Source organism: Leucoraja erinacea, chromosome 43, assembly GCF_028641065.1.
Source record: "Leucoraja erinacea ecotype New England chromosome 43, Leri_hhj_1, whole genome shotgun sequence".
NCBI classification, from domain to species: Eukaryota; Metazoa; Chordata; class Chondrichthyes; order Rajiformes; family Rajidae; genus Leucoraja; species Leucoraja erinaceus.
Genome location: NC_073419.1, coordinates 1,846,826 through 1,869,710, shown reverse-complemented (window position 1 = coordinate 1,869,710; position 22,885 = coordinate 1,846,826). Strand labels below are relative to the sequence as shown.

Below are 22,885 nucleotides of genomic sequence, written 5' to 3'. Positions count from 1 at the left end.
ATGTTTTTTAAACGTTGCAATCAAAGATCCTATAGGGTGATTTCACGAAAGGTCACTGGAGCGTAGATCCGCACCCACGTGACCGAAAATCTCAAGTGGAGGACATGCTATACATCCGGTACATGTTAGTGGATGGGAAAACACGCACTTTCCCACCCGTTAAAAACATCGAAAACGGCCAGTTTTTGAGCTGCAGTTTATTGTGCCAGTCGGGGTGACCGTGAGGCACAGCTACCTAGATTTTCAGTCCAAAAAAAAAATAGAAACTAAGGTAAATTAAAGAGGGAGCTGAAGGTGCCAATCCAGCGGAAGTGAACAGCGGACATTTGCCGTGGAGATTTAAAGGTCCAAAATATCGGGAATTATCGCGTTTGCTCGCTGAATTTCATCAATAAAGATAAAAAAGTCAATAATGCCTTACTTTTGATGAAATGCAGCGAGCAAACGCGATAATTCCCGATATTTTGGATCTTTAAATCTGCACGGCAAATGACAGGCAGCATCTCTGGAGGCATGGATTGGGTGATGATTCGAGTCTGAAGAAGGGTCTTGACCAAAACATCACCCATTGCTTCTGTCTAGAGTTGCTGCCAGACCTGCTGAGTTACTCCAGCTTTTTGTGTCTATCTTCGGTGTAAACCGGCATCTGCAGTTCCTTCCTGCACAATTTCTTCCCAGCTGTTATCAGGCAACTGAACTGTCTTACCAGCAATAGGAGAGCAGTCCTGAACTACTATCTACCTCATTGGTGACCCTCGGACTATCTTTAATCAGACTATTCCCGGGATGGCGGGACTGTCATATGCTGAGAGAATGGAGCAGCTGGGCTTGCACACACTGGAGTTTAGAAGGATGAGAGGGCATCTCATTGAAACATATAAGATTGTTCAGGGCTTGGACAAGGCAGGACACATGTTCCCAATGTTGGGGGTAGTCCAGAACCAGGTGAGGAGTGGAGAGGAGAGAGACCTGGGTTCACAGCGCCAGAGACCTGGCTTCCATCCCGACATCAGGTGCTGCCTGTGTGGAGTTTGCATGTTCTCCCTGTGACCAGGTGGGTTTCATCCGGGTGCTCTGGTTTACAAAGACTTTGTAGGTTAATTGTCCCTCTGTAAATTGCCCCCCTAGTGTGTAGGGAGTGGATGAGAAAGTGGGATAACGTTGAACTAGTGTGAACGGGTGATCGATGGTTGGCGTGGACTTGGTGGGCTGAAGGGCCTGTACAGTATCTCTAAACACTAAACTATGGTCAATGGTGGGGAGTGTGGTGTGTGTGGGACTGGGCTACATCTACAATGGTGGGGAGTGTGGTGTGTGTGGGACTGGGCTACATCTACAATGGTGGGGAGTGTGGTGTGTGTGGGACTGGGCTACATCTACAATGGTGGGGAGTGTGGTGTGTGTGGGACTGGGCTACATCTACAATGGTGGGGAGTGTGGTGTGTGTGATGGACTGGGCTACATCTACAATGGTGGGGAGTGTGGTGTGTGTGGGACTGGGCTACATCTACAATGGTGGGGAGTGTGGTGTGTGTGGGACTGGGCTACATCTACAATGGTGGGGAGTGTGGTTTGTGTGATGGACTGGGCTACATCTACAATGGTGGGGAGTGTGGTGTGTGTGGGACTGGGCTACATCTACAATGATGGGGAGTGTGGTGTGTGTGGGACTGGGCTACATCTACAATGGTGGGGAGTGTGGTGTGTGTGATGGACTGGGCTACATCTACAATGGTGGGGAGTGTGGTGTGTGTGATGGACTGGGCTACATCTACAACACTGTGCAGTTTTGTGTGGTCTCTTGAGCAAGCTGTGATGCAACTAGACAGCAAGGCGATATAGGTTCTGAGAAAGGTCAGTGACTGGGTGAGACATCTGGCATTAGGCAAGCATAGGAGCGTGAAAACTGGCCCTTCGGCCCAACTTGCCCATGCCGACAACATGCCCCATTGGGCCAAAGGTACAGAAGTGTGAAAACCCACACCACTAGATTGTCTTCCCAGCTGTTATCAGGCAACTGAACCATCCTACCACAACCAGAGAGCAGTGTTGAACTACTATCTACCTCATTGGTGACCCTCGTACTATCCTTGATCGGACTTTGCTGGCTTTACCTTGCACTAAACGTTATTCCCTTATCGTGTATCTGTACACTGCTAACGGCTCGATTGTAATCATGTATTGTCTTTCCGCTGGCTGGTTAGCACGCAACAAAAGCTTTTCACTGTACCTCGGTACACGTGACAATAAACAAAACTGAATTGGACCCACCTGCCTGCGTTTGGCCTATATCCCTCTGTACATTTTCTATCTAACAAACTAAGCTCAAACTATCCAAAGATAGACACAAAAAGCTGGAGGAACTCAGCAGGTCAGGCTGCATCTCTGGAGGAAAGGAATAGATGACACTTTGGGTCGAGACCCTTCTTCAGACTATCCAAATGTTTTTTAAACGTTGCAATCAAAGATCCTATAGGGTGATTTCACGAAAGGTCACTGGAGCGTAGATCCGCACCCACGTGACCGAAAATCTCAAGTGGAGGACATGCTATACATCCGGTACATGTTAGTGAATGGGAAAACACGCACTTTCCCACCCGTTAAAAACATCGAAAACGGCCAGTTTTTGAGCTGCAATTTACTGTGCCAGTCGGGGTGACCGTGAGGCACAGCTACCTAGATTTTCAGTCCAAAAAAAAGATAGAAACTAAGGTAAATTAAAGAGGGAGCTGAAGGTGCCAATCCAGCGGAAGAGAACAGCGGACATTTGCCGTGGAGATTTAAAGGTCCAAAATATCGGGAATTATCGCGTTTGCTCGCTGCATTTCATCAATAAAGATAAAAAAGTCAATAATGCCTTACTTTTGATGAAATTCAACGAGCAAACGCGATAATTCCCGATATTTTGGATCTTTAAATCTCCACGGCAAATGTCCGATAAGCATTTCCGGTCACGTGGGTGCGGATCTACGTTCCAGTGACCTTTCGTGAAATCACCCTATAGCAGAGCAAGATAGTCCACTCCTGCTAAATGCAAGGGGCTGACATGACGTACGCAACAGAGCGGATCGTGAGCCTTTTTTTCATCCATTTCAGTAACCCGACCCGACCCGACCCGACCCGACCCGACCCGACCCGACCCGACCCGACCCGACCCGACCCACAGTGTAATCAACGTTACGGGGGAACAGTTTGTGTTAATAACTTAAAATTCTGAAAATGATGAGAAGATTTTTACCAAATAACTTTTATTTTTACGAGGATGTTTCCGTAACCGGCTTCCTAAGGGATCTTTGGTGCTGAAACAGAAGCCGGTTACGGAAATGGGGCCTTAAATTACCCATGAATCTGAATAAGGGACAAAAGGGCAAAATACGGGACAGGTTCCCGACGGCAATTCTTTGACCGACTCGGCCGTGGCTGGGCGAATGATGAGTTGGCCCCGGGTGCTGGACTGTACAGGAGAGGAGAGGAGAGTGGAGGAGAGTTGAGGAAAGTGGAGGAGAGGGGAGGAAGTGAGAGGAGAGGAGAGGAGGAGGAGAGGAGAGGAGGAGGAGAAGAGAGAAGACGGGTAGAGAGGACAGGAGAGAGGAGTGAGAGGAGAGGAGAGGAGAGGGGAGAGAAGAGGGGAGGGGAGAGAAGAGTGGAGAGGAGAGAAGAGTGAAGAGGAGGGGCAAGAGGAGAGGGGAGGAGGAGAGGAGAGGAGAGGGGAGGAGAGGAGAGGAGAGGAGAGGAAGAGAGGAGAGGGGAGGAGAGGAGAGGAGAGGAGAGAGGGGAGGAGGATAAGAGGGGAGGAGAGGAGAGGAGAGAGAGAGAAGAGAAGAGAAGAGAAGAGAGGGAGTTCACGGGCTGGGGGAGCGAGAGAGAGGAGAGGAGAGGAGAGGGGAGGGGAGGAGAGGGGAGAAGAGGGGAGGAGAGGAGAGGGGAGGGGAGGAGAGGAGAGGAGAGGAGAGGAGGGAGGAGAGAGAGGGGAGGAGGAGGAGAGGGACGTCGGTTCGCAGGAACTACTCTAGTACGTTGAGTGAGCGAGGGGGCCGACTGGACTTTGTGGACTTTGAATAATGGAGCCAAAACAAGTCGGTTCCCTGATGTGTAATATATGCAGTTGCACATTTGATAAATAAGCATCACTGGACCATTAGAGGCCTCCAGCACAAAACTGGCCATTCGGCCCATCTCATCCGCGCTGAACAAGATGCTCCATCTAAGCTAATTACATTTCCCCGTGTTAGTGCGGCACGGTGGTGCAGCGGTAGAGTTGCTGCCTCACAGCGCCGGAGACCTGGGTTCAATCCTGACCTCGGGTGCTGTCTGTACGGAGTTTGTACGTTCTCCCCGTGACCTGCGTGGGTTTTCTCCGGGTGCTCCGGTTTCCTCCCACACTCCAAAGACGTGCAGGTTTGTAGGTTGTGTAAGAAGGAACTGCAGGGGCTGGTTTAAACCGAAGATACACCCAAAACGCTGGAGCAACTCAATTTCACACAGAGAGTTGTGAGTCTGTGGTGAGTCTGTGGATTCTGAGAGAATGGAGCAGCTGGGCTTGTATACCCTGGAGTTTAGAAGGATGAGAGGGGATCTTATTGAAACAGATAAGATTATTAAGGATTTGGACCCGCTAGAGGCAGGAACCATGTTCCCGATGTTGGAGGAGTCCAGAACCAGGGGCCACAGTTTACAAATAAGGGATAGGCTATTTAGAACGGAGACGAGGAACAGTGGTGAGTCTGTGGAATTCTCTGCCTCAGAGGGCGGTGGAGACTGGTTATCTGGATACTTTCAAGAGAGGGTTCTTAAAGATAGCAGAGTCAGGGGGTATGGGGAGAAGGCAGGAATGGGGTACTGATTGGGGATGATCAGCCATGATCACATTGAATGGCCGTGCTGGCTCGAAGGGCCGAATGGCTTACTCCTGCACCTATTGTCTATTGTCTATTGTGTAATCCCGACCGGAAACACCACCCATTCCTCCTCTCCAGAGATGCTGCCTGTCCCGCTGAGTGACTCCGGCATTTTGTGTCTATCTGCGATTCCTATTAAATCTCTGGCCCCCTTCACCTTCATCCAAGTCAAGTCAAGCCAAGTTTATTTGTCACATACACATACGAGACTACAAACAAACTACACACAGAATGGAACATAGAAACATAGAAACATAGAAAATAGGTGCAGGAGTAGGCCATTCGGCCCTTCGAGCCTGCACCGCCATTCAATATGATCATAGCTGCTCATCCAACTCAGTATCCTGTACCTGCCTTCGCTCCATACCCCCTGATCCCTTTAGCTACAAGGGCCACATCTAACTCCCTCTTAAATATAGCCAATGAACTGTGGCCTCAACTACCTTCTGTGGCAGAGAATTCCAGAGATTCACCGCTCTCTGTGTGAAAAAAAAATGTTTTCCTCATCTCGGTCCTAAAAGATTTCCCCCTTATCCTTGTCACAGTTTCCCTTGTTGTGGAACAGAATCACATATTCACATATTACATATTTGTGGCAGGGAAGAGTCCCAGGTTTTATTAGCGCTGCTTATTCAACTTTCAAGGTTAACTGGCAAAGAGGGAGGTGGTGAATGTGGGAAGGTGTCCCGGCCATTGCTATGGCAACTTGGAATGTATGCAAAGCAATATGGGAGAGGAGGGGTTTGCCTGACGGAGTGTACTTCCTCATCGAGGCAGTCGACACCAAAGGGGAAGCAAGCATCTGTGTAATCCACACACACACACACACCCACACCCTCGCTGTGCCAAGCCTCGATCACCAATCCAGCCAGCATCACCACTTCAGCAGAAGGTAAGACAGCAGGACTCTAAAGCACGCTGCCTGCAAAATAAATCTCCTGGTCTCTCAAGAGCACGCTTCCTGCCAGAACTTTGTTTGTGCAGTTTTGGGAAAAAAAACCCAAAATGACTGGATTATTTCTTGTGGAAATGTAACTCCGTTTTGGCAGATGTTTGATTGAGGAAAATTCCACCTAGTGTTGAGGCAGCCTGGCGTGTATTGGCAAGTGCTGTTGTGTTCTCCAGAGCCCTGCCTTTCCAACTGCTCGGGTTGTCTATCAGTGGCAAACTCACCGTGAATCAGTTCTGCTGCTGAATCAGCCTCTTGGATTCTACTTCTGGTTCCCTCTCTAATCTGCCCCTGAAATAGTCAAGCCGAGATCGCCAAGGTTTTTTTAGCAAATTAAATCAGTGCTGTCTCCTCCACTTGGCGTACAGTCTTTCCACTGACTGGCTGGCAGGCAACAAAAAGCTTTTCACTGTACCTCCGTGGGTACACATGACATTAGCCTGAAGCTGAACTGAACTCCAGACACAAACATGCTGGAGTAGCTCAGCGGGCAGACAGGCAGCATCTCTGGAGAGAAGGCTTCGGCTGGAGTGACCTTTCTCGAGTCGAGACCCTTCTTCAGACTGAGAGTCGGCGGAGAGGGAGACACGGAGATAAGGAAGGGTGAGGTGTGAAAACAAAGAAAGAAAAAAAGGGGGATGGAGTTCAAGGGAAATATGGAATACTGAATGTGGAATTCTCTGCCTCAGAGGGCGGTGGAGGCCCGTTCTCTGGATATTTTCAAGAGAGAGCTAGATAAGGCTCTTAAAGATAGCGGAGTCAGGGGATATGGGGAGAAGGCAGGAACGGGGTACTGATTGGGGATGATCAGCCATGATCACATTGAATGGCGGTGCTGGCTCGAAGGGCCGAATGGCCTCCTCCTGTACCTATTGTCTATTGTCTACAGATTATTGTTAGCTGGGGGGAAGGTGCATACAAAGGTAAAATGTGACTACAGATGACCGTGGGTTTAAACTAGAGCAGGTGGGGGTTAAGATAAGTGCATCAGCGATAGGAGCAGAATTAGGCCATTCGGCCCATCAAGTCTACTCCGCCATTCAATCATGGCTGATCTATCTCTCCCTCCTAGCCCCATTCTCCTGCCTTTGTTCTCCCCATAACCCCTGACACCCGTACTAATCAAACATCTATCTATCTCAGCCTGTTGGGGGAGTCCAGAACCAGGGGCCACACACACAGTTTAAGAATAAGGGGTAAGCCATTTAGAACAGAGACGAGGAAACACTTTTTCTCACAGAGAGTGGAATTCTCTGCCTCAGAGGGCGGTGGAGGCCGGTTCTCTGGATACTTTCAAGAGAGAGCTAGATAGGGCTCTTGAAGATAGTGGAGTCGGGGATATGGGGAGAAGGCAGGAACAGGGTCTATTAAAAATATCCATTGAAGTATGGGCACTGTATCCACGTTAATCTTCATGTTATATTTAACTCTCTCTACAATCCGTGCAAACCAGCCTTCAGCTATTTGACCTTTTTTGTATGAAATATGCAGAGCTGTGATGCAGACATAATTCATCACGGAGGCAAGAATCTGAACTCAGCCCAACAGTAATAGAGTCGTGGGTGTGTGCGTTTTAAATAATCATACAAGATCATAAGTCGTAGGAGCAGAATTAGGCCATTCAGCCCATAGATACTGCCCCTCACCAGCTGAGTTTCTCTAGCATTTACGACAATAGACAATAGGTGCAGGAGTAGGCCATTCGGCCCCTTCGAGCCAGCACCGCTATTCAATGTGATCATGGCTGACCATCCACAATCAGTACCCCGTTCCTGCCTTCTCCCCATATCCCCTGACTCTGCTATCTTTAAGAGCCCTATCTAGCTCTCTCTTGAAAGTATCCAGAGAACTGGCCTCCACCTGAGGCAGAGAATTCCACAGACTCACCACTCTCTGTGTGAAAAAGTGTTTCCTCGTCTCCGTTCAAAATGGTTTATACCTTATTCTTAAACTGTGTGGCCCCTGGTTCTGGACCCCCCCAACATCGTGAACATGTTTCCTGCCTCTAGCGTGTCCAAACCTTTAATAATCTTAGATGTTTCAATAAGATGCCCTCTCATCCTTCTAAACTCCAGAGTGTACAAGCCCAGCCGCAATGAGGTTTCAATGAGGTCCAACATTATCTACTGACACAATGAACTTAGCGCATAAAACAGTACAGCACAGGAACAGGCCCTTCGGCCCACAATGTACGTGCTGAACATGGCGCCAAGTTAAACTAATCTCCTCTGCCTGTACGTGATCTATCCCCTTCCATTCCATGCATTTCCATGTAAAAGTCTCTTAAACCAGAGAGCCAGGTTCCATCCCGACTACGGGCGCTGTCTGTACGGAGTTTGTACCTTCTCCCCATGACCTGCGTGGGTTTTCTCCGAGGTCTTCGGTTTCCTCCCACACTCCAAAGACGTACAGGTTTGTAGGCGAATTGGCTTGGTGTGTGTGTAAATTGTCCCTAGTGCGTGTAGGATAGTGTTAACGTGCGGAGATCGCTGGCCGGCGCGGACTTGGTGGGCCGAAGGGCCTGTTTCTGTGCTGTATCTCTAAACAAAATTAAATTAAACTAAACCAGAAAAATATGTTCAGTGTGTGTGCATATACTGTGTATAAATATACATATGTACATATGTACACACCACATATTTATATATATATATATCCCTCCTCCACATACCCCCCCATCTCCCTCTACCACCCCACTCCCCACCCTATCTCCCTCCTCCTCATTCCCCTCATCCTCCTCCCCTCACTTCCATTCCCTGCCCCAGGATCTACCCAGGTTGTAGAGCAGCGCCAGGGCATGGAACTGGGCCTAGTTCTCCTACTGGGCCCGGCCCTGGCTGTAGACTCCAGCCGTCAGCTCGGCCGCTGACTGGGCTCCGGTGCAGGCCCCGACTTCATCTCCGAGCTCGCCCCTGACCACAGGCCGCAGGCTCGTCCTTGGTTCCAGCGATGACTTCTAATCTCGGCCCCGGTTACGGCCCCATCCCAAGCCCCGGGCTCGGCCCTCACTCCGGCTCCAGCACCACCCTCCCCACCAGGCCTCGAGAGTCGGCAGCCGCCGCCACTCCTCGTTCACCGCGAGCGCAGGAGTGCCCCCCTCCCTCGTGGAGTGTCCCGTCCTGCCTTGCGAGTGCATTGTGACGTCACTTGGGGTTTTTTTTTTAACGAAATGTGTCAGTTTTCAGGCTGTTTTTAAAACTTTAAACAATTAATAACTTCGGAAATATAGGCGGGAATGCGACGGGAAGATGTTTATTGCCGCGACGGGAAAAATGTGAGTAGGATGTGTGAAAATGGGAAGGCTGTGGCCTAGCGTTTGGAAGAAGATAGGATTTAACCAGATTGAGTGACACACACACACACGCACAAACAAGCCAAAGACTTTTAGTTATACAGAGATATATAAATTATGGTAGAATAAGGGGAAAGTTGGATTAGATTAGTGTAAAATAAGTAGTTGATAATCAGGGCGGACTTGATGGGCCAAAGGGCCAGTTTCCATGCTGAAGAAGGGTCTCGACCCGAAACATCACCCATTCCTTTTCCCCAGAGATGCTGCCTGTCCTGCTGAGTTACTCCAGTGCTTTGTGCTTGTCATTAGTTTAAAACAGCACCTGCAGTTCCTCACTGCACTCTCCATGCTGTATCTCTCTCTCTCTTTCTTTAAATCCACGTGGATCCACGTGTCGGAAGGAACTGCAGATGTTGGTTTAAACCGAAGATAGACACAAAAAGCTGGAGTAACACATCTCTGGAGAGAAGGAATGGGTGACGTTTGTGTGTGTCTCCGTTATTAGGATCGTTTCAATAAAAACCACGGCAAACGCCACAAATAAGCATATTACGCATTCATTTCCCACAGTCCAAGCAACCAGTATGCAATCACTCAGTACAACTTCTGATTTTTTTCACCAATTGCAAAAGACAGTGGCGCAGCGGTAGAGTTGCTGCCTTATAGCGCTTGCAGCGCCGGACACCCGGGTTCCATCCTGACTACGGGTGCTGTCTGTACGGAGTTTGTACGTTCTCCCCGTGACCTGCGTGGGTTTTTCTCCGAGATCTTCGGTTTCCTCCCACACTCCAAAGACGTACAGGTTTGTAAGTGAATCGGCTTGGTGTAAATATAAATTGTCCCTAGTGGGTGTAGGATAGTGTTAGTGTGCGGGGATCGCTGGTCGGCACGGACCCGCTGGGCCGAAGGGCCTGTTTCAGCGCTGTATCTCTAAACTAAACTAAACTAAATCCCTTTTTTCAGTTCAGGCTGAATCATGCAATTGACCTGGACTGGGTTCAGAGAATGTGCTTCAATACTCCACAGATTGTGTTTCATATCATTCATTGCCCAGATTCCCAATATTGCCTGTTCAACCTTTCTGGTTGTGAATAAGTAGAACATAAAGATTTCAGCAAGAGGGTGGCACGGTGGTGCAGCGGGTAGGGCTGCTGCCTCACAGCGCCAGAGACCCGGGTTCCATCCTGACTACGGGTGCTGTCTGTACGGAGTTTGTACCTTCTCCCCGTGACCTGCGTGGGTTTTCTCCGGGTGCTCCGGTTTCCTCCACACTCCAAAGATACACAGGGAGGCGGCGGAGGGCTCTACCCGGGCCAGCTGCCTGCCCCTTTTCCAGGGTTACGTCCGTGCCCGGGTGGGATTAGAAAGGGAATACGCCCTGTCTGTGGGCACCCTGAGGGAGTTCCGGGACCGCTGGGCTCCGCAGGGTGTTGAATGTATCCTCAATAAGGATTGTATCATAGTTGTATAGTGGTTTATTATGGATATATGTTTGTATTGTATTATGGTGGTGGGTTCTGGCTTGTTTTATTGTAGTGTATATATTATTTTTTAATAATTGAATACATTTTTTGATTTAAAAAAAAAAAAATACACAGATTTGTCGGTCAATTGGCTTGGGTAAAGATTGTAAATTGTCCCCAGTGTGTGTGTGTGTGTAGGATAGTGTTAATGTGCGGGGATCGCTGGTCGGTATAGACTCGGTGGGCCGAAGGGCCTGTTAATCCATTGTATCACTAAACTAAACTGAACTAAACTGCGTCCTTCTGCCCACAATGTCCATGCTGGACATGATGCCAAGACCCTCTGCCTGCACGTGATCCGTTTCCCTTCCTTCCCTGCATATCCACGTGCCTGTCTATAAGCCTCTTGAACACCACTATCGTATCTGCCTCCACCACCCACCCCTGGCAGCGCGTTCCTGGCACCCACCACCCTCTGTGTCTCAAAGTTGCTAGTAATATCTTTAAACTTTGTGATACAATAGTGGTGTTTAAGAGACCTTTAGATAGGCTCATGGATATGCAGGGAATAGAGGGATACCGATCACGGGGAGATTAGAGATCAGAGGAGATTAGTTTAACTTGGTGTCATGGTGGGCATGGACATTGTGGGCTGAAGGGCCTGTTCCTGTGCTGTACTGTTCTATGGTTTATACGTACACGGCTATCACAGCTAATTTCGGACTTTGCTGGCTTTACCTTGCACTAAACGTTATTCCCTTATCATGTATCTATACATTGTGAACGGCTCGATTGTAATCATGTATTACATAGAAACATAGAAATTAGGTGCAGGAGTGGCCATTCGGCCCTTCGAGCCTGCACCGCCATTCGATATGATCATGGCTGATCATCCAACTCAGTATCCCTGAACCTGCCTTCTCTCCATACCCCCTGATCCCTTTAGCCACAATGGCCACATCTAACTCCCTCTTAAATATAGCCAATGAACTGTGGCCTCAACTACCTTCTGTGGCAGATAATTCCAGAGATTCACCACTCTCTGTGTAAAAAATGATTTTCTCATCTCGGTCCTAAAAGATTTCCCTCTTATCCTTAAACTGTGACCCCTAGTTCTGGACTTCCCCAACATCGGGAACAATCTTCCTGCATCTGGCCTGTCCAACCTCCTTAAGAATTTTGTAAGTTTCTATAAGATCCCCCCTCAATCTTCTAAATTCTAGCAAGTACAAGCCGAGTGTTGTCTTTCTGCTGGCTGGTTAGCACGCAACAAAAGCTTTTCACTGTACCTCAGTACATGTAACAGTGGTTGACGGCACTGGGCCTGTACTCGCTGGAGTTTAGAAGGATGAGGGGGAACCTCATTGAAACATACAGAATAGTGAAAGGCCTGGATAGAGTGGATGTGGAGAGGATGCTTCCACTAGTGGGAGAGTCTAGGACTAGAGGTCACAGCCTCAGAATTAAAGGACATATAAAGGAGATGAGGAGGAATTTCTTCAGTCAGAGGGTGGTGAATCTGTGGAATTCGTTGCCACAGACGGCTGTGGAGGCCACAAGTCAATGGATATTTTTAAGGCAGAGATAGATAGAGTACGGGTGTCGGGGTTATGGGGAGAAGGCAGGAGATTGGGGTTAGGAGGGAGAGATAAAACAGCCATGATTAGATGATAGTAGATGATGGGCCGAATGGCCTAATTCTACCAATCACTTGTGAACTTATGACGTGAAAATAAACTAAACTGAAACTCAAAACTAATTTCCCAATTTGTCCTTTTTGAGCTCCTGATAAAAACTTAATGCCATGCCCCTGTAATAGTCGGACATGCTATAGGGAGGAAACATGTTCCCGATGTTGGGGGAGCCCAGAACCAGGGGCCACAGTTTAAGAATAAGGGGTAAGCCATTTAGAACGGAGACGAGGAAACACTTTTTCACACAGAGAGCTGTGAGTCTGTGGAATTCACTGCCTCAGAGGGCGGTGGAGGCCGGTTCTCTGGATGCTTTCAAGAGAGAGCTAGAAAGGGCTCTTAAAGATAGCGGAGTCAGGGGATGTGGGGAGAAGGCAGGAACGGGGTACTGATTGTGGATGATCAGCCATGATCACATTGAATGGCGGTGCTGGCTCGAAGGGCCGAATGGCCTACTACTGCACCTATTGTCTATAATCCACTATTTTGGAGAAACACAATATCTTTCTCTATCATCTGTTGTCACTATTGTTTCATGAAGTCAGATAGAATGTATTTCAATTTAACTTTTCACCATTTTTCCATGAATTCGATGTTGTTTCCTGATGAATGGCTCCCATCCCTTCCTGTCCCATTCTCGTTATCGTGAGCGAGGTTGTATTTAAGTCCCACTATTTCATTTTCAACTCAAGTTTGGTGTCGGCTTAATAATAATAATAATAATACATTTTATTTATGGGCGCCTTTCAAGAGTCTCAAGGACACCTTACAAAAATTTAGCAGGTAGAGGAAAAACATGTAAGAGGAGTGAAATAAATAGTAGAGACATGACTAGTACACAAAGTAAATACAGAATTCAATTCAAAACACAATATGAGGCAATTCAAGCACAGATGAAAAGGGAGGGGGACGTGGGGCTAAGGATAGGCAGAGGTGAAGAGATGGGTCTTGAGGCGGGACTGGAAGATGGTGAGGGACACGGAATTGCGGATCAGTTGGGGGAGGGAGTTCCAGAGCCTGGGAGCTGCCCTGGAGAAGGCTCTGTCCCCAAAACTGCGGAGGTTGGACTTGTGGATGGAGAGGAGACCGGCTGATGTGGATCTGAGGGACCGTGAGGGTTGGTAGGGGGAGAGGAGGTCAGTGAGATATGGGGGGGGGAAGATGGTGGAGGGCTTTGTAGGTGAGGACCAGGATTTTGTAAGTGATCCGTGGGGGAGATGGGAAGCCAGTGAAGTTGTTTGAAGACTGGAGTGATGTGATGCCAGGATTTGGTGTGGGTGATGAGTCGGGCGGCTGCGTTCTGGACCAGTTGGAGTCGGTTGATGTAGGTGGAGCTGATGCCAAGGAGAAGTGAGTTGCAATAGTCCAGTCGGGAGGAGATGAAGGCATGGATGAGTCTTTCAGCAGCGGGCGGTGTGAGAGAGGGTCTGAGTTTGGCGATGTTGCGGAGATGAAAGAAGGAGGTTTTAATGACATGGCGGATGTGAGGCTCAAGGGAGAGGGTGGAATCAAAGATCACGCCAAGGTTGCGGGCCTGGGGAGATGGGGAGACAGTGGTGCCGTCGATGGTGAGAGTGGTAATATTGACACTTGTACCGAAACACAGTGATAAAGTTTATTTCCGATCAAATCAGGTATTACCATAAATGGAAAAGATACGCACCATGTTAGAAACAGAAACATAGAAAATAGGTGTAGGAGTAGGCCATTCGGCCCTTCCAGCCAGCGCTAACCACTAGGGTTGCCAACTTTCTTACTCCCAAATAAGGGACAAAAGGTCAAAATACGGAACATATTCCCGACGGCAATTCGTTGACCGACTGGGCCGTGTCTGGGTGAATGATGAGTTGGCCCCGGGTGCTGGACTGCACACAAAGCCCAGCCGGCGGGCCAGCTGAGGAGTTTTGGCCCGGGGGGCGCGCAAAGTCCGGCGCCCCATCCAACTCATGAACCGATGATGTCCCGGCTAATACGGGACTGTTGGCATTCCTACCATTCAATATGATCATGGTTGATCATCCAAAATCAGTACCCCTTTCCAGCTTTCTCCCCATATCCCTTGATTCCATTAGCCCTAAGGGCTATTGGAACCGTTGGAAAGGGTGCAGCGATGTTGCCAGGACTCAAGGGACTGAGCTACAGGGAGAGGTTGAGCAGACTAGGACTCTATTCCTTGGAGCGCAGGAGGATGAGGGGCGATCTTATAGAGGTTTAGTTTAGTTTTGTTTAGAGATACAGTGCGGAAACAGGCCCTTCGGCCCATCGAGTCGATGCCGACCAACGATCCCCGCACACTAACACTGGGGGCAATTTAGCAATTTTACCAAGCCAATTAATCTACAAACCTGTGTGTCTTTGGAGTGTGGAAGGAAACCAGAGCACCCGGAGAAAACCCACGCAGGTCACGGAGAGAATGGGCAAACTGTATAAGGTGTACAAAAGTGTATGTTAATGAGGGGAATAGACTGGTTAAAGCACTTCTCTTACCCAGAGTAGGGGAATCAATAACCATGGGACAGAGGTTTAAGGTGAGAGGGGGAAGATTTAATAGGAACCTGAGGGGCAACTTTTTCACTCCGAGGGCAGTGGGTGTATGGAACAAGATGCCAGAGGAGGTAGTTGAGGCTGGGACTATTACAACATTTAAAATACATCTGGACAGGTGCATGTAGAGGGACATGGGCCAAACGCGGGCAGATGGGACTAGTTTAGATGGGGCATCTAGAACGGCATAGACAAGTTGGGCCGAATGGCCTGTTTCTTGCTGTATGAGTACAATCCAGCCAAACACAAGTACAATAGGTTGAAACATAGACAATAGACAACAGGTGCAGGAGTAGGCCATTCAGCCCTTCGAGCCAGCACCACCACTCAATATGATCATGGCTGATCATCCCCAATCAGTACCCCGATCCTGCCTTCTCCCCATATCCCCTGACTCCACTATCTTTAAGAGCTCGATCTAGTATCCAGAGAACCGGCCTCCATCGCCCTCTGAGGCAGAGAATTCCACAGACTCACAACTCTCTGTGAGAAAAAGTGTTTCCTCATCTCCGTTCTAAATGGCTTACTCCTTATTCTTAAACTACGACCCCTGTTTCTGGGCTCCCCCAACATCGGGAACATGTTTCCTGCCTCTAGCATGTCCAAACCCTTAATAATCTTACATGTTTCAATAAGATATCCTCTCATCCTTCTAAATTCCCGAGTGTACAAGCCCAGCCGCTCCATTCTCTCAGCATATGACAGTCTCGCCATCCCGGGAATTAAACTTGTGAACCTATGCTGCACTCCCTCAATAGCGAGAATATTCTTATTCAAATTTGCAGACCAAAACTGCACACAATAGTCCAGGTGTGGTCTCACTAGGGCCCTGTACAATTGCAGAAAGACCTCTTTGCTTCTATTGTTAACTCAACTCCTCTTGTTATGAAGGCCAACATGCCATTTGCTTTCTTCACTGCCTGCTGTACCTGCATGCTTACTTTTATTGACTGATGAACAAGGACCCCGTTGTACTTCCCCTTTTCCCCAATAGGTAGAATGATAGAAACATGGAAAATAGATGCAGTAGTAGGCCATTCGGCCCTTCGAACCATTCAATATGATCATGGCTGATCATCCAAAATCAGTACCCTGTTCCTGCTTTCTCCCCATATGCCTTGATTCCGTTAGCCCTAAGAGCTACATCGAACTCTCTCTAGAGAACATCGCAAAGCTGGAACAAAGGGGAAAATGCCAGAGTGATTGTTAGTGCAGATGGGAAGTTGCACTAGATGTATATGTGGTAAATCTAGTAACATCTAGTAAAAAGGTCAGAATCTTTCCTCTTTCTTTTAACCAGCATCTGCAGTTCCTTCCTACACTATAAAAAGCTCTCTCTTTCCTGTTTTTGAGAATCGGTTTTCCACCCAGATGCTGATGTGTTTACCCCACCCCACCGTAACAGTGGCTCCGCTTTCAAACCAGCGAGTTGAAGTTGGTGCTGGAAGGAACTGCAGATGTTGGTTTAAACCCAAGATAGACACACAATGCTGGAGTAACTCAGCGGGACAGGCAGCATCTCTGGAGAGAAGGAATGGGTGACGTTTCGGGTCGAGACCCTTCCTTCAGACTTCTTCACACAGTTAGTGTTCTGGAACATGTTATGAACTGAAAGAATGCCTCACCAGTGAAACTACATTTAGAAAATAGAATACGGAACCATGCAACTCAGGCCCTTCGGCCCACAATGACCATGATAGGAGTAGAATTAGACCATTCGGCCCATCTAGTCTACTCTGCCATTCAATCATGGCTAATCTATCTCTCCCTCCCAACCGCATTCTCCTGCCTTCTCCCCATAACCCCTGACGCCCGTACTGATCAAGAATCTATCTACTTCTGCCTTAAAAATATCCACTGACTTGACCTCCACAGCCTTCTGTGGGAATGAATTCCACAGATTCACCACCCTCTGACTAAAGACATTCCTCCTCATCTCCTTCCTAAAAGAACGTCCTTTAATTCTGAGGCCGTGACCTCTGGTCCTAGAATCTCCCACTAGTGGAAACATCCTCACCACATCCACTCTATCCAGGCCTTTCATTATTCTGTACGTTTCAATGAGGTTCCCCCCTCATTCCCAGCCATTCAATGGGATCATGGCTGATCATCCCCAATCAGTACCCCGTTCCTGCCTTCTCCCCATATCCCTTGACTCCACTATTTTTAAGAGCCCTATCTAACTCTCTCTTGAAAGCATCCAGAGAACCGGCCTCCACCGCCCTCTGAGGCGGAGAATTCCACAGACTCACAACTCCCTGTGAGGAAAAGTGTTTCCTCGTCTCCGTTCTAAATGGCTTACACCTTATTCTTAAACTGCGTGTGTGGCCCCTGGTTCTGGACCTGATTCTGACCCTGATTCACCACCCTCTGACTAAAGAAGTTCCTCCTCATCTCCTTCCTAAAATAACTTTTGTTGCGTGCTAACCAGTCAGCGGAAAGACTATACATGGTTACAATTGAGCCGTCCACAGTATGCAGTGGATACAGTGTGAAGGGAACAACATTTAATGCAAGATAAAGTCCAATTATAAATATCCTGCGGGTCTTCAATGAAGTAGATAGTAACAGGACCATTCTCTAGTTGGTTATACGATGGTTCAGTTGTTTGTGGTTTAGTTTAGTTGGGAGATGTAGCGTGGAAATAGGCCCTTCGGCCCATCAAACCCGCACTGTATATTGATCACCCATTCATCCTAGTTCTATCCCACGCACTAGGGACAACTTACCAAAGCCAATTAGCCTGCAAACCTGCACGTCTTTGGAGTGCGGGAGGATCTCGGAGAAAACCCACGCGGGTCACGGGGAGAAGGTACAAATTCCGTACAGACAGCGCCCATAGTCGGGATGGAACCCGGGTCTCTGGCGTTGTGAGGAGGCAACTCTACCGCTGCGCCACCGTGCCGCCCTATCCGAGCCACTTCTGCAGCAATGAATCACACGGATTCGCCGCCCTCTGACGCCAGTTAACGCACGACAATAGACTGGATATTAACACACGTTGCATTTTATTTTGACGGGGCAGTATAAAGGAGAAGTTGTGTTCCTCTTGGTGCAGCTGCATCACGCTCTGCACTGTGCAAGTCGGGTCTAAAGTCAGTCAATGTACAGGAATCACATAAAACTCAAACACTTCCAATTGCTGCATGCCTGAAACAACGGCAGAAAGTAGTGGAAACACTCAGTCGGTCCGGCGGCCTCTGTGGAAAGAAATGCAAAGTTAATATTCCGGGTTCAAAACTCTTACAACTGGGAAAAGGCACAGGGAAGATCTTTGATCGGACTCTGCTGGCTTTACCTTGAACTAAACGCTATTCCCACATCATGTATCTGTACTTTAAGAAGGAACTGCAGATGCTGGAAAATCGAAGGTAGACAAAAGTGCTGGAGAAACTCAGCGGGTGCAGCAGCATCTATGGAGCGAAGGCTGACCCCACCCTACATCAGTCTGAAGAAGGGTTTCGACCCGAAACGTTGCCTATTCCCTTCGCTCCATAGATGCTGCTGCGCCCGCTGAGTTTCTCCAGCACTTTTGTCAACCTTCATGTATCTGTACACTGTGGACGGCTGGATTGTAATCATATATTGTCTTTCCGCTGACTGGTTAGCACGCAACAAAAGCTTTTCACTGTACCTCAGTACACATGACAATAAACTAAACTGAACTAAACTGATACTGGAAAGTAGATAAAGGGTCTCGAAGAAGGGTCTCGACCCGAAACGTCACCTATCCCTTCGTTCCATAGATGCTGCCTCACCCGCTGAGTTTCCCCAGCATTTGTGTCTACCCTCGATTTTTCCAGCATCTGCAGTTCCTTCTTGAACTGAAACTGGTGTTTGTAGAGTCCAGGGTCATGAACTAACTATTGGTCTGGCTACGGTTTCTAAAACCTAGTGTTGCCCTCATTGTCAGCTGAGTGTGATTGGGATTTTATGCGTTGTCACTTCCCATATTTTTCAACAGAGAATGACCAGTTGAATCACGGTTCACCCATTGTATTTTTGTGCAATAAAAATAGAATGTCAGAAACTCATTTGTACCAAAGATAGACACATAATTCTTATCTAACGATTAAGTCATGGGCTGATGGAGTCTTAGAGCCATTGAAGCAGAGAGTTGTGGAGTTGCAGAAACATGGGGCACTGCTCGGTTTGGGAACAGCTCCATCCAGGATTGGTAGACATTGCAGCAAATTGTGGGCACAGCCCAGACCATCATACAAACCCCCCCCTTCTATTGAATCCTTTTGTATCTCTACGCTGCCTCAGCAATAATATTGCCGTCTGTCCTGAATTAGCCAGGACATTCCGTATGTTTTTCACCCAGAGAGCTGTGAGTCTGTGGAATTCTCTGCCCCAGAGGGCGGTGGAGGCCGGTTCTCTGGATATTTTCAAGAGAGAGAGGGCTCTTAAAGATAGCGGAGTCAGGGGATATGGGGAGAAGGCAGGAACTGATTGGGGATGATCAGCCATGATCGCATTGAATGGCGGTGCTGGCGTGAAGGGCCGAATGGCCTACTCCTGCACCTATTGTCCATTGTCTATTGAGCTACTCGGGAGAGTTTGGATAGGCTGGGGCTTATCTCTATGGAGCATAGGAGGCTGAGGGGTGATATTGAGATGACCATGAGGGGCGTGGATAAAGTGGATAACACCCACAGTCTTTGTCCCCAGAGTAGAGGATTCTAATACTAGAGGGCACAGGCAGAGGAGAGAGATTTAAGAGGGACCTCACGGGGCAACCTTTGCACTCCGAGTGAAGTCTGGATTTGGAACAACTTGCCAGAGGAAGCTGGAGAAGCAGTCATGGTGGCGCAGTGGTAGAGTTGCTGCCTTACAGCGAATGCAGCGCCGGAGACCCGGGTTCCATCCCGACAACGGGCGCCGTCTGCACGGACTTTGCACGTTCTCCCCGTGACCTGCGTGGGTTTTCTCTGAGATCTTCAGTTTCCACCCACACTCCAAAGACGTTCGGATTTGTAGGTTAATTGGTTTGGTTTAAATGTAGAAAATTGTCCCTAGTGGGTGCAGGATTCTTTAGACTGAAGAATCTGCAGAGTCTGAAGAAGGGTCTCGACCCGAAACGTCACCCATTCCTTCTCTCCAGAGACGCCGCCTGTCCTGCTGAGTTACTGTTTTGATATCTGTCTGCTTATAAAATAAGTAAACTAGTATACATAATATACAGAGAAAGATGGCTGCACACACACTCGTGTTGGAATCAAAAACAGGAATGATTTATTTCCAAGTCAAAGGTCACTGACTGATCTACTGAGCATTTACTGATGATCAGCCATGAAGGGCCAAATGGCCTACCCCTGCACCTATTTTTCTATGTTTCTATGTTTCTATTTGAAGTTAGAGAAGTCAATGTGCATACCGCTGGGGTGTAAACTGCCCAAGAGAAATATGAGGTGCTGTTTCTCCCAATTTGTGCTGGGCCTCACTCTGACATTGGAGGAGGCCCAGGACAGAAAGGTCAGTGTGGGAATGGGAGGGGGAGTTAAAGTGCTGAGCCACCGTTTGCTGTCCGGTTCTACGTTGCACGGCCATGATTCTGACCATTCACACCGTGTGTTCGTGTACAGAGCAGCAGCAGCAGCAGCAGCCGGCGGGAGGTGAGGCTGAGGGCGGCCTGCTGAACAAGATGGAGGAGCGGAAGGCGAGGTGAGGCATGATCATGGAGCCTGGTGGTCGCAGGCAGAGGGCAGAGTCCAACCTCCGGCCCCACCTCTCCAGGTTCACCGCCGGGAGGATGCCCCCTTGCTCCAAACCATTGTCCAGCTCCAGGCCAGCTGTGCGCCCAGGGCCAGATGTGAAGGTAAGACACAGAAACATCGAAAGTAGGTGTCAGTGTAGGCCATTCGGCCCTTCGAGCCACCACCACCACCATCCAATGTGACCAATGTGTTCCTGCCTACTTCCCTTATCCCCTGATTCCATTAGCCATAAGAGCTAAATCTAACTCTAACTCTTCCGCTGAGTTACTGCGGCCTTTTGTGTCTCACTATCTATGAGAGACATAGACAGGGTAACTGGAGTATTGTGCGCGGTTTTGGTCCCCTAATTTGAGGAAGGACATTCTTGCTATTGAGGGAGTGCAGCGTAGGTTTACAAGGTTAATTCCCGGGATGGCGGGACTGTCGTATGCTGAGAGAATGGAGCGGCTGGGCTTGTATACTCTGGAATTTAGAAGGATGAGAGGGCATCTCATTGAAACATATAAGATTATTAAGGGTTTGGACACGCTAGAGGCAGGAAACATGTTCCCGATGTTGGGGGAGTCCAGAACCAGGAGCCACAGTTTAAGAACAAGGGGTAAGCTATTTAGAACAGAGATGAGGAAATACTTTTTCACATAGAGAGTGGTGATTCTGTGGAATTCTCTGCCTCAGAGGGCGGTGGAGGCAGGTTCTCTGGATGCTTTCAAGAGAGAGCTAGATAGGGCTCTTAAAAATAGCGGAGTCAGGGGATATGGGGAGAAGGCAGGAATGGGGTACTGATTGGGGATGATCAGCCATGATCACATTGAATGGCGGTGCTGGCTCGAAGGGCCGAATGGCCTCCTCCTGCACCTATTGTCTATTGTCTATCAGTGTAGGCCATTCTATCCTTCGAGCACCATCACCATCCAATGTGATCATGGCTGATCATGCACAATCAGTACCCCGTTCCTGCCTTCTCCCCATATCCCCTGACTCCGTTAGCCCTAAGAGGTAAATCTAACTCTAACTCTTCCGCTGAGTTACTCCGACATTTTGTGTGTATCTATGAGAGACATAGACAGGGTAGACACTCAGCACCTTTTTCCCCCAGGGTGTAAATGTCAAGGATTAGAGGACATATCTTTCAGGTGAGAGGGGGAAAGTTTGAAGCTGTACCCTGGGGTAAAGGCACGTGGCCACAGGGGTATCTGATACACTCTAATCCCGGCATCGTTCTGGTAAACCTCCTCTGCACCGTCTCCAAAGCCCCCACAACCTCTCTGTAATGGAAGGGACCAGAACTGCCCGCAATACGCCAAATGCGTCCTGACCAAATCACGGCAAGCCGCATGATGACCTCCTGACCCTTGAACTCAATGCCCCGACTAATGACGGCACAGTAGTTATAAGGTCATAAGGTCATAGGTGACAGGAGTAGAATCAGGCCATTTGGCCCATCAAGTCTACTCCGCCATTCAATCATGGCCGATCTATCTCCCCCTCCTAACGCCATTCTCCTGCCTACTCCCCATAACCTCCGACAACAGTTCTTCCAACATCCGTCAGGCTCTTGAACACAACACAACACAACACAACACAACACAACACAACACAACACAACACAACACAACACAACACAAACACAACACAACACAACACAACACAACACAACACAACACAACACAACACAACACAACACAACACAACACAACACAACACAACACAACACAACACAACACAACACAACACAACACAACACAACACAACACAACACAACACAACACACCACAACACAACACAACACAACACAACACAACACAACACAACACAACACAACACAACACAACACAACACAACACAACACACAACACAACACAACACAACACAACACAACACAACACAACACAACACAACACAACACAACACAACAACACAACACAACACAACACAACACAACACAACACAACACAACACAACACAACACAACACAACACTGACCTCAGCTGCGAACTCTGGACTTTCTTTGTTTGCGCCTGGCAATTCCTTTTATTTTGCATTAGTATTGTGCCTATTAATTTATTGAAACATAGAAACATAGAAAATAGGTGCAGGAGTAGAGGCCATTCGGCCCTTCGAGCCTGCACCGCCATTCGATATGATCATGGCTGATCATACAACTCAGTATCCCATCCCTGCCTTCTCTCCATACCCCCTGATCCCTTTAGCCACAAAGGGCCACATCTAACTCCCTCATAAATATAGCCGATGAACTGGCCTCAACTACCTGCTGTGGCAGAGAATTCCAGAGATTCACCACTCTCTGTGCAAAAAATGTTTTCCCCA

At 48.4% G+C, this 22,885-nt stretch overlaps 1 protein-coding gene across 1 annotated transcript in view; it reads left to right on the top strand.

The window, feature by feature from the left end:
* The first annotated feature begins 5,635 nt into the window (after positions 1–5,635).
* LOC129714858 (ALS2 C-terminal-like protein) overlaps positions 5,636–22,885 on the top strand; it is a 111,793-nt gene continuing 94,543 nt past the window's right edge. The window contains exons 1-2 of the mRNA XM_055664685.1: positions 5,636–5,790; positions 20,426–20,658. Coding sequence (XP_055520660.1) covers positions 20,512–20,658 — 147 coding nt within the window. The 5' untranslated portion in view covers positions 5,636–5,790; positions 20,426–20,511. The remainder of the gene's footprint in view (positions 5,791–20,425; positions 20,659–22,885) is intronic.